General features: G+C 36.8%; 1 protein-coding gene across 5 annotated transcripts; it reads left to right on the top strand.

Moving 5' to 3' along the window:
- The first annotated feature begins 4,365 nt into the window (after window positions 1-4,365).
- Window positions 4,366-13,629, top strand: LOC127503889 (E3 ISG15--protein ligase HERC5-like). 5 transcript variants are annotated; one of them, XM_051881683.1, is made up of 24 exons: window positions 4,378-4,662; window positions 4,873-4,990; window positions 5,078-5,154; window positions 5,277-5,498; window positions 5,763-5,854; window positions 5,939-6,081; window positions 6,280-6,407; window positions 6,501-6,571; window positions 6,652-6,776; window positions 7,034-7,093; window positions 7,197-7,302; window positions 7,380-7,569; window positions 7,692-7,855; window positions 8,750-8,823; window positions 9,116-9,200; window positions 9,289-9,372; window positions 9,449-9,553; window positions 9,692-9,835; window positions 11,896-12,062; window positions 12,244-12,304; window positions 12,429-12,499; window positions 12,604-12,787; window positions 12,881-12,983; window positions 13,283-13,629. In XM_051881683.1, coding segments are annotated over exons 1-24 (2,790 nt in total). In that variant the 5' UTR covers window positions 4,378-4,448; the 3' UTR covers window positions 13,285-13,629. The 5 variants fall into 5 exon arrangements, with proteins under 5 accessions (XP_051736083.1, XP_051737643.1, XP_051736856.1 ...); XM_051878496.1 differs by having other exon boundaries at window positions 4,382-4,662; window positions 13,197-13,629; XM_051879286.1 differs by having other exon boundaries at window positions 4,382-4,662; window positions 5,951-6,081; window positions 13,197-13,629.
- The last annotated feature ends 185 nt before the right edge of the window (window positions 13,630-13,814 follow it).

Raw genomic sequence — 13,814 nt, forward strand, 5'->3', positions numbered from 1 at the left:
AACCGGTCACCACTGAAGTCTCATAACCGAATGAAACAAACGTCATTAAAATGTCGTAACCAAATAAATCTGACCATCATTGAAGTCTTGTAATGGAAAGAAACCAACCATCATTGAAATCTCGTAATGAAATAAAACTGATTGTCTTTGAAATCTCGTAAAGTAACAAAACTAACCGTCATTGAAATAACGTAACCGGACAAAACCGGTCACCACTGAAATCTCATAACCGAATAAAACAGACGTCATGTAAATCTCGAAACCGAATAAACTTGATCGTCATTAAAATCTCGTAACGGAACAAAACCAACTGACACTGAAAATCGATTGTCATTGAGATCTCGTAACTGAACAAAACTAACCGTCATTGAGATCACATAACCGGACATAACCGGCCGTCACTGAATCTCATAACCGAATAAAACAAGCATCATTAAAGTCTTGTAACTGAATAAACCTGACCGTCAATGAAGTCTCGTAACAGAACAAAACCAAGCATCATTGAAATCTAATAACGAAACAAAACCGATTGTCTTTGAAATCTCGCAAAAGAACAAAACTAACTGTCATTGAGATCACGTAACCGAACAAAACCAGCCGTCACTGAAATCTCATAACCGAATAAAACAGACGTCATCAAATCTTGTAACCGAATAAACCTGACCGTCATTAATAAACCAAGTCTCGTAACGGAACAAAACCAATTTTTTTTAAAGTCTCGAAAAAGAACAGAGGAACAAAACCGACTGTCTTTGAAATCTCATAACAGAACAAAACCAACTGACACTGAAAATCAATTGTCATTGAAATCTCGTAACGAAACAAAACCGATTGTCTTTGAAATCTCGTAAATGAACAAAACTAACTGTCATTGAGATCACGTAACTGGACAAAATCGGACATTATTGAAGTCTCGTAACAGAATGAAACCTACCATCTTTGAAATCTCGTAACGAAACAAAACCGACTGTCTTTGAAATCTAGTAAAGGAACAAAACTAACCGTCATTGAGATCACGTTACCGGGCATGATGGGAGCCATGGATGAATTTTGAATGCACTGCAACATGCTTTTTGATGGCCACCACTGTTGAGATTCACAGGCTGATTCTTGATGTCTGTGTCTCTAAATGAAAGAGGTTTATTTTTTAATCAGGACAACTTTTAATAAATAATCATATTGAAATAATTAAATCTACATGGCTGCTATAATCAATAACAAATCTAAATCAAAGATTGGGCTCTAAATGAGTTTGATGATTCAGGTCAAATAATGATTATGTGAAAACATAACCAACACTACCTGACCAGCTTTTATCTTTGTTAGTCTGGCTGTTACAACTCAGTTACAGTAGCCAAACAAAATCTAATGTTAAAAAGTCAAGGGTCAAGAGCCCAACTAAAACAAACCCTGATCTCCATGATAGTGGCTTAAAAATTGTGATTTTCTCCTTTGGTGATTCTGCTTGTTAACATCAGGTGTCTTCAATAATGGTCAATCATCACTCAATTAATCACTTAATTATCTCATTAACTGTTGAGATACCCACAGATTTGTGGGTGGAATAAACATATGGCAGGACTTTTACTTTCTGATCCCTGGACATTACACCTCTGTACAAAACACAACTGTACAGCACAAACTGTTTGCTAAGTTAGCATGCTGATAAATCCTGCGGTATCCACATTCTTCCAGTGTTGAGAAACAGGAAGTATAATGTCCCCCCGGTGGCCGACATTTGAAATGCCTCCTCTCAACCTGCTCAATATTTTGAATTCACAATAAACTCACATATAGGCTTATATTGTTAGAAAACTGTTACCAACACTGATAATAAATCAGCACATTAGAATGATTTCTGAAGGATCATGTGACACTAAAGACTGGAGTAATGTCTTATTAAAATTCAGCTTTGCATCACAGAAATACATAATATTTTAAAGTATATTAAAATAGAAAACCATTATTTTAATAATATTTCACAATATTACTGTTTTTCTGTATTTTTGATCAAATAAATGCAGGCTTGATGAGCATATGAGACTTTTTCAAAAACATTAAAAATAGTAAAAAATTGAGTGCTTCCATGTAAGTTGCAAGAACTAGGCTAAATAAAGTACTATATGATTTGTGATGTGAAACTAACTAACTACCTGATGGTATGTGATGTAATGTAGGGGTTATTTTTGCCCCAGGGTTACACCCCTTATTTTCTGTGGTTTATTTAACCCTTTATTCAGTACAGTTTATGGCGACTGTACTGGGGCGTTGGGTGGTATTTGATGTGCTGATGGATTATTTTACACCAGGGTTACACCCTTTATACAGTACAGCTTATTGCGACCGTACTGGGGCGTTAGGACCCACTCAGGCCACAGGTTGATCAGACCCAATGGCCTCTCTAACACCTCTTCCCACAGCTACCCAGTCTCCCAAGTGGTCTCCTATCCAGATAGAGACCAGGTTCAAACCTGCTTAGCTTCAATGGGTGTGCATTTCCATATATGGGAAACTAGTGCTTATATTTTTCAATGTACTGCAACATAGTGTCTGTTAGTGTTTGATGTTCTATTATTTTGGAATTTAAAATGGTTTCTGGTATGTCCGAGTTTTTGGGGTTACCATTGTGCTGAAGAATTGAGCCTGTGGTTAGGCTGAAGTACTTTACAGTACAATGGAAGATTACAAAACATGAAAGATTATCTTTGGGTTATTCATGAATGGTTTAGTACATGTAGGTGTGCTTGTGCTATTGTTAATTAAATATATGAAACAAACATAATATTAAAATTTACAAAGTGTAAAAGATGTAATAACCTACAAATGTATATGCTTTATAAACACAAATGTTCGCCTGGCAAGTGTTTCCGCTTTCTGTATTCTTTAAAAAGCTTACGTTGTATGTCCTACGACTTCCCTATTCAACTTTCGTTCCGAACGCGGCGCCAGTTCCGTTTTTTCCATAAGTTGAATAGGGAAGGCGTAGGACATACATCTTAAGCTTTTTGAAGAATACAGAAAGCGGAATGGTGGAAGCACTTGCAAGGCAATCATTTGTGTTTATAAAGCATATACATTTGTATTTTTTTTAGAAAATGACCGATCGGTTTGCTAGATAAGACCCTTATTCCTTGTCTGGTATCGTTTAAAGCCCTTTGAAGCAGTACTGAAACTAATTTTGACCTTCAACCGTTTGGAGACCATTGAAATCCACTATAAGGAGAATAATCCTGGAATGTTTTCATCAAAAACCTTAGTTTCTTTTCGACTGAAGAAAGACAGACATGAACATCTTGGATGACATGGGTGAGTAAATTATCAGGAAAATTTCATTCAGAAGTGAACTAATCCTTTAACGGAAAGCAACTTGCACTGACATATCTGAAAATATCAGTGCCATTGTTTTGTCTCAAAATGCACACCAGTAATGTTTTTTTTTTTTTTTTTTTAGTGCATGTTTATAAAAGCTACTTAAATATCCTAATTGAACTAAGGCCTAATCCTGGTTTAGGCTAAGCCCTGTCTGTGAATCCGGGCCATTATTTCTTAAATGAGAATTTTTGTTTTGATTAAATCTGTATCTTTTTGTTTAGGTCAAAAATAGAACTTAAATTATTTGACTTTCTTCAACAAAGAAAAATATACTCTGTTGCAAGTTTTTATAAAAATGATTTGAAAAAAAGATTTGGAAAGCTTCGAAGCAGTGTTTTGAAATCGGCCGTCACTAGATATTGTTGAAAAGTCACACAAAAAGTATTCTCGTCGCTTTATAATATTAAGGTAGAACCACATGAACTGTTTTAAATATGTCTTTAGTGCTTTTCTGGATCTTGAGAGTTTCAGTGACATTGCTGGCAATGGAGGCCTCACTGAGCCATCGGATTTCATCAAAAATATCTTAATTTGTGTTCCGAAGATGAACGAAGGTCTTACGGGTGTAGAACGACATGAGGGTGAGTAATTATTAATAATTTTTGGGTAAACTAACCCTTTAAATTATCGCGCAGCACATGCGTGACGCACATCACACCTCGCCATATTAGGCGTATAAATCCCGTTGAAATAATTCAAAATAGTCGACCCTCGTGAAAGTCATTGTACTCTCACACTGGGGAATTTTGTGTGACAACTATCTCTGGTCTACCCCAAATAGGTACACGTCCAGGTGTCACACAGTTTCAGCACTTTTTCCAATCAGTTGGCTGCATAAAATAACTTTATGAAATAAATGAAACGCATCAGTGGATCATCATCCATTCATTATTCGCTATAAACTCGGAACAACAATGTGAATGTCACGGATTACTTTCGTTTCGTGGGAACTCGATAAATAGTCGAGAACATGCTTAACAGTCCACCAGTTTCACTCTCGTTTTCGATTTGTATTTAACGAGAGGATGCAGAGAGACATTGCTGGAGTCTGAAAGTTTCATCCTTTAGCAGTGAACATGTTGTGCTACTGGGGAGCTCAGGTCAGAGAGGGCTTCGGTCTGTTACAGCCTGACAAAGTCAAACATGGCAAAAATGATATTCGATCCATGTGTCCGAAATCAGCAGTTCAGGACATGTCAGCTGGAAGGAGTTTTGTTGGTTTCATCCGGAATGGAAAGGTCTCGGTCTTGAGATTGCGCGATGAAGACTATAATCACGATGGAAAACTAAGTATGATGCACTACATGACACTTTTTTCATTCATAAAGTTGACATCGTTATGTAGCTAATAGCCTACTTAACAGATAAAAGTCTTGAATCTTTTATTTTCATATAGCCTAAATATACCTGATAGTACATGAGTTAGCCTACTTTGCTATAATGCATGATGTTAATTATAATTATATAAGTGTCTATTTGTATGTTTACATTTTACTCCAGAGCAACTACAGCTAAAAAAGAATGACAAAATCAGATCGATTGTCTGTGGAGGAGCTGGTGCGGTTCTTCTTGCTAATGGAGGAAGAGTTCTCATTATGGACAAATCTACTGTGTGCAGGTATGAATTTGTAGGCATGATAACAGTATAAATTACCCTAAATGATAATAGCAAATATATATCTGACAGATTGTCTTTTCTCCGCAGGCCTCTCAAAGGTCTGGGAAACAGGCAGGTGATTCAGATCGCATGTGGAGACCAGCATTCAATGGCACTAACCAAGGGTATTCAGCACCATTTCATCTAACATCTGATGTTTTTTGTTTTAATCTTTTGATGTCTTATGATTGACATGAATTGATTGGCATTTGAGTGTAGATTTGCAGAGCTGTTGTTGGTCTTTCAGATGGTCAGTTGTTCGTATGGGGTGAAAACTCTCACGGTCAGCTGGGTTTGAAGAAAGAACATCCCGGCTCTCCGTCAGCTCAACAGGTGAAGAGTCTGTGTGGGATCCCACTGGCTCAGATCAGCGCTGGAGGAGACCACAGCTTTGTGTTGTCTCTCTCTGGAGTCGTGTTCGGATGGGGAAAGAACTCGGCTGGACAGCTGGGCCTCGGAGACACTACAGGTCTGAATACTTCCTCATGTACAAACTAAATCACTAATAGTATAAAAGTGCATGTATTAAATTTGTGCAATACCCCAGCTAACAGAAATTTGTTATAAGAATGTTCTCTAAATATTCAGTGTTGGTTCTGGGAACATAAAAAATGTCCAGTTTTTTACATTTCAAGAACCAACACTGAATATTTGGAGAACGTTCTTATAACAAAATTCTGTTAGCTGATACTGTGTCAAATCTATATCAAAGCATGAAGTTTTTCCACCACAGACAGACACGTCCCAGTGGTTGTAAATAGTCTGAACCGAAAGAAAACTGTGTCCATCTCATGTGGAGGAGAACACACTGCCACTTTATCAAAGGTAGTATGTTGTAATATTTTATATATTCATATTATAATACCATATTTAGCATACAACAAACTGGACAGACAAATGAATAAATAGTTTATGTTTCAGGGTGGCACAGTATTCACATTTGGATCAGGAGGTTTTGGTCAGCTTGGGCACAACTCGTTTAAAGATGAACATCATCCGCGGGTGGTTGCTGAACTGTGGGGATCTAAAGTGTCACAGGTCACATGTGGGAGGTAAACTAGACTTTTCATAAGCAATCAGTGTTTCAGAGCAGTAGTGCAGATTTATTTATGTACACTAAAGCCTCTTTAGCTCTCATGCAGCACATAATGATAATTCCTCACATGGTTAAGATAAATATTAGCCCAAATACAAGTCTTTTTATGGTTCAAGTTCAGTACAGTAACTTATTTTTTTTTTCTTAAATAAAGACATCACACACTTGTGTCAGTCTCATCATCAAAGCTGATCTATTCATTTGGATGTGGGATGCAAGGGCAGCTGGGAAATGGAGAAATGATCAAGCAGTCTGTGCCTTTACCGGTGGATCTGTCAAACGGTAGATAAAATGATCTTTTAGCAGTAGGAAATTGTGTTATGAATATTTTTTTATATTCGTGATGTTGCTGAGAACTAAATGTTTGTTGCACAGAATGTGATCATGAATATACATTTGAAAAACTCATCGCTGGGGAGAATCATTCCTTTGCCTTGTTTTTAAAAGTAAGAGACAGTTTTCATTCATAAACAGTTAAACTATTAGTTCATGGAGTACTTATTTTGTACTCTTTTGTATTTTGTAGGAAGTTGGAAATGAGGTAGAAAAGCCCAAATCCAATCCAAGCAGAGAGATTTTGACATTAAATGACAGAATGATTGACTGCTGGATGTCCGAAAGTGATGCAAATTCATGGAAAGCCATTACGAAGTGAGTGTTTGTCTCAGTTTTACACACATTGCTTTCATTGACATAATTTTTCATGCTGTTGTTAAGGATTTATGTACAGTATGTTTATGAGTTTATGTACAGTAAATGTCCATGTCACTTTTGAAATGTTCTTTCTTAATATCTTTTATAAAATAATAAGTGAACCATGAAATTTGAGGTAATAAATTCTAAGCACGCTAATGAATATTAATAGACTATAAAAGGATCATTTTAAAGTATTGTTTTGTTATTAACAGGGAAATAAACACAGTGTTCTCCTCTGCTGCCTCTCTGAATGGAAGTTTTCTCAAAACAAGGTAGCTCATAATTAGGTAGTCTTGTAATCTAGTAATATCACCTTTTTATTGCCTAAAATGATTCCTTCCATCACAGATTTTATGTAACGTTCTGTCTTTGTAGTTGTGACGAACATTATCAGACGTCTGTGGAGAATTGTGGGTTGGATTTTGATCTGGTTAAAACATCCTTTGCAAAGTTATCAAACAATGAAAGGTTGATCTCAGAGGTAATAGTAAATACAACATTTACAAAAAAAAAAAAAATTAAACAGTAAGATGCAGTTGATGTTTTTTTGTACCTCAGGTAGTGAAGGTGGTTCAGCAGAAACTGCTGCCATCTCTGAATCCAAATCCAACTGGTGTTGAAGCTCTGAGACTTTACCTTCTCCTCCCTGAGCTCATCAGAGGACTCCAGGAACAACAAAGAACTGAACTCACTGGAGCACTGGCCTCCAAAATCCTTCAGTTGAATCCAGCTGCTTGCAAGGTGTTAGGTAAAGATGGAAGACCATTTCAAAATTTGTGTTGTTGTCCTTGTATTTATATAAGTATTTTTGTCTAAGTGTATTATTTTATATTATTTTGTCTAAGTAATTTTGTTTTGTTGTATTCTCAGAGATGTACTGGTCCAAGCTCCCTGATGATTATCTCAAGAACTTGGTGGACTTATTTAAAAAAGAGTCTGCTATTTTAATTGACTTGATTGCATTTGGATTTATAAACTGGAACATACCAAGACGTCTGCAGAAACTTGTGCAGATCCTTCATATGGTCTATAAGGTGCCTTTCTTTCACATTATATCATAAGACAAAATAAGTAAAAATTTAAGGGCTTTTTACATAGTACCCGGCCACTGTGAGGTGTGCTTTCATTAACAGACAGATCTCCTGGTTAATCTGATTTCCATTAGGCAATCCTTTTGAGAACAATGTCTCTCCAGAACAAAAATGGCTGTTTTACCTGACTTGCTCAAATCATAAAAACCAACCCTTATAGCCCCCACTGGATAAGAGCAAATCGGGTAAAGCGTTTGAAAATCGCCCATCCTGGTTTGATAATACTGGCTCCTAATGGAGACCGGACATTTACAGTACCTTATTTGTAGTCAAAAGCCAACATGGACTCTGTTCTGTCCCTTGACATGAATTTGGTTCAGCTATGATCAAATTAAAGGGATTGTTCACCCCTGAAATTAAAATTCTGTCATCATTGACTCACCCTTATGTTTTTCCAAACCAACAATGACTTTCTTTCTTCTGCATAACATGAAAGAAGGTATTTTGAAGAATGCTGGTACCCAAACAATTTTGGTTACCATTGACTATATTTTTCAAAATATCTTTTTTAATGTCCCACAGAATAAAGAAAGTAATAGTGGTTTGGAATGACATGGGGGTGAGTAAATGAAGACAGAATGTTTATTTTTGGGCGAGCTATCCCTTTAAGAAAAAGCCAAACATTTGATAAATACACGTCATTTTATTTCTTTAATGTTGTTAGTTTATTAGCTTTTACTTGTATCACAGAACACAGTATTTTTACAGTGATCACCTCAGGTAAGATTGCAAAATAAGTTTGCTGTCTGCTGCTGTATGTACCATGTAAAAAGCCATTTAACCTTATTATTTCATGTAATTTCATATACAAAATACATTTGTGTTTCTATTGTGAAGGCCTGCTGCAGTACCAACAGAGACATCACAAAGATTGATTTCATCATTCACGAGATTATTTATCTGCACTATGTGGTGAGAACTAAAAAATTCTTTACTTGTTAGTAAAGTAAGTCATTCTTTCTAGTGGTTAACAAATATGGGAACAGGGTATAAGATGGATGATATAATTATGTATCATAAAATTATGTATTGTAGATGCAACACAAGGGGAAACTAACACTCCTTTTGACCATGGTTGTCTGTCTTTAATTTCAAAACATCAAATACTGGTCTGCTATATTGATTGATCACTAATTGAAGCTCACAATGAAAACATTTGAGAAGAAAGATAAAATACTAATAATTTATTTTCCCACATTAACCGCTGCATGCTGCTAATGAAGATTTGAAGGATTGTTGGTGGAGGAGTGACTTTGATTTATTTCTGGCATTTCAACACTACTATGATGTGAGTACCAAAGATGTTGGCTGTATACATCTGATATCTGTGCATATTTCAGAAAAAAATGCTTAATTTTTTATTTCTTTTGTTACAGACAACTTTAAACAAACTTAAATCATACCCATACATGTTCAACCTGGGGGCCAAATGTAATTTTCTGAAAAACAGAAAATGGCAGGTAATTATTGCCCTGAAAATTACTTTTGTGTCCATGTTATTTGTGCTCACAGAATTTTTAAACGCTTTTGTTATAGGGAAGTTTTGAGCTTACTCTGAGTCGCACAGCGCTGCTGGAGGATTGTTTCCATCAGCTGAGAACAGCCGATCCATCACTAGATCTCAGAAGAAACTGGCTGTTGGTAAGGCAAGACATTTTCTGAATTCACAAACATTGAATACACGTAAAGTTTTGATTGAAAAATGTTGAGTACTCTAGCAACAGACAAGCAGAGTTATGAGCTGCAGTATGAATGAACTCCCTTGGCTATTTAACACAGGTGCTTTACAAGGAGGATGTGAGCAAAAGAACAGCTGTGAACAAGAAGGACTTTTTTCTCAATGTGTTTCAAGAGCTTTGTGCACCAGAGTCTCAGATGCTCATGTACAATGACAACAACACTGTGAGCTGGTTTCCCACAAAAGTAAGACAAATACTTTTTTACATAGTAATACATTTTTGTTAATTCAGGCCTCTTTTAGCTTATATTGCCAAAAGTATTGGGACGTCCCTCCAAATCATTGAATTCAGGTGTTCCAATCACTTCCATGGCCACAGGTGTATAAAATCAAGCAACTAGGCATGCAGACTGCTTCTACAAACATTTGTGAAAGAATGGGTCGCTCTCAGGAGCTCAGTGAATTCAAGCGTGGTACCGTGATAGGTTGCCACCTGTGCAGTAAGTTCATTTGTGAAATTTCCTCACTACTAAATATTCCACGGTCAACTGTTAGTGGGATCATAACAAAGTGGAAGCAATTGGGAACAACAGCAACTCAGCCACGAAGTGGTAGGCCACGTAAAATCACAGAGAGGGGTCAGCGCACGCTGAGGCGCACAGTGATGAATCAAGCTTCTCTGTCTGGCAATCCGATGGATGAGTCTGGGTTTGGCGGTTGCCAGGAGAACGGTACTTGCCTGACTGCATTGTGCCAAGTGTTTGGTGGAGGGAGGATTATGGTGTGGGGTTGTTTTTCAGGGGTTGGGCTTGGCCCCTTAGCTCCAGTGAAAGGAACTCTTAATGCTTCAGCATACCAAGACATTTTGGACAATTTCATGCTCCCAACTTTGTGGGAACAGTTTGGGGATGGCCCCTTCCTGTTCCAACATGACTGTGCACCAGTGCACAAAGCAAGGTCCATAAAGACATGGATGAGTGAGTTTGTTGTGGAGGAACTTGACTGGCCTGCACAGAGTCCTGACCTCAACCCGACACAACACCTTTGGGATGAATTAGAGCGGAGACTGCGAGCCAGGCCTTCTCGCCAACATCACTGCCTGACCTCACAAACGCGCTTCTAGAAGAATGGTCAAAAATTCCCATAAACACACTCCTAAACCTTGTGGAAAGCCTTCCCAGAAGAGTTGAGGCTGTTATAGCTGCAAAGGGTGGGCCAACTCCATATTAAACCCTAAGGATTAAGAATGGGATGTCATTAAAGTTCATGTGCACGTAAAGGCAGGCGTCCCAAACATTTGGCAACATAGTGTAGCCTATATACAGGGGTTAGGTACAAAAAAATGTGAACACCCATTGTTATAGGAGTTAATATCATTTGTGTAGGCTACAGTGAAAAAACAAACATTGTGATGATCTTTTATTTATATTTTAGTTGTTTATATTCTGTAGTTTGCATATCAGTGCAGTATAAGTGAAGAGTTAATTTACAAAAACCGATAAATGGCACTTTTAAAAAAATAAACTGACTGCTGTGTGTTATTCTCCACATATAGCACGTTCTGAACCCTAAATATGTTTTGTCAAAAAAGCCAGTTTTGTCCACTGTCAAGGCATCGCGAGTTCACGTTTTACAGCAGAAACTGACAAGCGACCTTGTTGTTTGTTTTAGCAAATCAGCGCGCAGTATTCAGGTCAGGTGACAAGGCTGCTAGTCACTTCAAAAAGACGCGCAAGCTGAGGGGAGTTTCATCAAAGCTAAAAGTGATCGAGGATTTATAATTTCGACCCCTGCAAGTCCTTGTGCACCATACACGTCTTACATGCTGAACCATTGGTTGTCTTTTTGCGTTTGTTTGTGTATGTGTGTGTGTGTATGAGTTTGCCGATCTGTCAGTGTTTGTGTGCACACGTGTGTTTGAGTGTGTTTTAAATGCAATTACAAAGCAATTACTTGGTTTTGTTTAACTCTGAAACATGAAATGTGGAGTTATCTGCTTTTGCCAAAAAAACGACTTTTGGAGTTATCTGGGTTTGCTAAAAAATAAACTTTTAATATATAAAAAACATACTTTCAATGAACTTTAATTTTGTAAGTTACCTGTATTTTTTTTTTTAGTTAATATTACTTAATCAAAACAACCTAACTGCAGTTTGATTGATATTACTTTGAATGCACAATAAAAAACATGTTTTGTGAGAATTAATAAAAACTGAGTTATCTGTTTTTGCAAATGAACTCTTCAAGTGGTTTTACAATTTACTGTATTTTCATTTGGCCATAACCACTCATTATCCCACACCAGCCCAGCGTGGAGAAGGAGAAGTACTTCCTGTTTGGGACTCTGTGTGGCTTGGCCTTCAACAACAACTCTGTAGCGAACCTGCCTTTTCCTTTAGCTTTGTTCAAGAAGCTTCTCAATGTCAAACCATCTCTAGAAGACTTGATAGAGTTCAGTCCAGTTCTTGGCAAGTGAGTGTTTTTAAAATCAGTGTTATCTTGATCCTCTTTTTAGTATCTCTGGCTTCATTACTCTCATGTTATACATCTATAATTTTGTCTTTCTTTTAATACCAACACAAGTTAGAATGGCTAATTGGCAGTACTGTAATGAGTAACATTGTTTAATGAATCTGAAACATGATGTTCTCAGGAGTTTGCAGTACATCCTGGACTACAGTGATGATGTTGAGGAAATGGACATGAACTTTACAGTTAGTTTGTTTGGTTCTCATGTTATCTCATGTTCCATGAATAACAAGGTTACTGCACTAAAATAAATTTTATAGACATTATTTCTTTAAAAAAATAACACAATTCCTCAACTTTCTACATAAGATCACATGGGATGGAACAGAAGTAGAACTGGATCCAGCTGAGCCTGGAAAACTTGTCACAAATTATAACAGGTCGGGGTTTGGGGGGTTTATTTATTTATTTGGTGGTAACATCTTCCAAAGAGGATAATTTTTTAAAAACATTTCAAAATGTTACATTTTTATTTCTGCAACAGAATAGAATTTGTGGACAAGTATGTGGATTATATCCTGAATAAATCAGTAGAGGAAGTGTTTGAAGAATTCAAGAGGGGCTTCTTCAAAGCGTGCCACAGATGCTTGGTGGAGATATTTGAGCCGGAGGAGCTGAGAGGAGTTCTGGTGGGCAATGAGGAATATGACTGGGACATCCTCAAACAGGTCCATGTTATGTCAAACAGAAATGTCATAGCTACTATGCTCTTGACATTGTGAGCAACTAAATATTGACTACATTTATCTTTTGATTATTAGAACACCACATATGAAGGATTATTTTATGCTGAGCATCCAACCATCATCTCATTCTGGGAGGTGTTTAATGAACTGACACCAAATGAGAAGAAGGCCTTCCTATGTAAGTTCACTAGTGATTATATGGTGCTGTGATTTTGTCTTAGTTATTAGTGAAAATTACATTTGCCAAAAAGAGATCTAATTTAAGAAATCAAACTTAATTAATTTGCATCTACTCTAGCTGCTCCTACAAATTTGAGGTAGTGACTTTGTCCTGTATGCCAAAATACATTGTGCTTTCAAATAAACCTTCCCCCCGTTTTCCTCTCTAAAGTGTTCTTAACAGGGTTTGAGAAAGTGCCCGTTTTGGGTATGAGTGCAGTGAAGATGAGAGTGACACCTCTGCTTAACTCTACTCAGGACCATCTCCCAGAAGCCCTCACCTGCCATGCTCTGTTAGGACTTCCTGTTTATCAGAACAAGGAAACACTCAGGGCAAAAGCAATTGAAGCCATCAACCACAAGAGGGGGTTCTGGGAAGAGTGAGACAGATGCTGGAGTTCTGGGCTCAATTGTAAAAACTCAGTCAGTTTATGCTTTAATATTTGGAAACAATTAAGGAAAAATATATTGTGGCTAGAAAGTATTTTTTTTTAGGGACAAAATTGGTGGTTTCTGCTTCCAGTACTTTAACACCAGATAAGTTTCTTTTCCAAATGCTGTAATTTCTGTGATGTATTTAAAATAAATATGTCTTAAAATTTAAATATTTTGATATTTGTTTATTTTTTACAATCCAAAATTATGGCTATGAAATATTTACATTTCTCTGGCTTAATAAAATAAAATTAATAAAAACGACCAAGCTAAATGTTGGACTAATTGAACAAATGGTATTAATAGTCATTCAGTTTAAGATCTTGAACATCTAGACTAGAGCAAAATAACAAGG

The sequence above is a fragment of the Ctenopharyngodon idella genome, chromosome 1 (genome assembly GCF_019924925.1).
Source record: "Ctenopharyngodon idella isolate HZGC_01 chromosome 1, HZGC01, whole genome shotgun sequence".
NCBI lineage: Eukaryota > Metazoa > Chordata > Actinopteri > Cypriniformes > Xenocyprididae > Ctenopharyngodon > Ctenopharyngodon idella.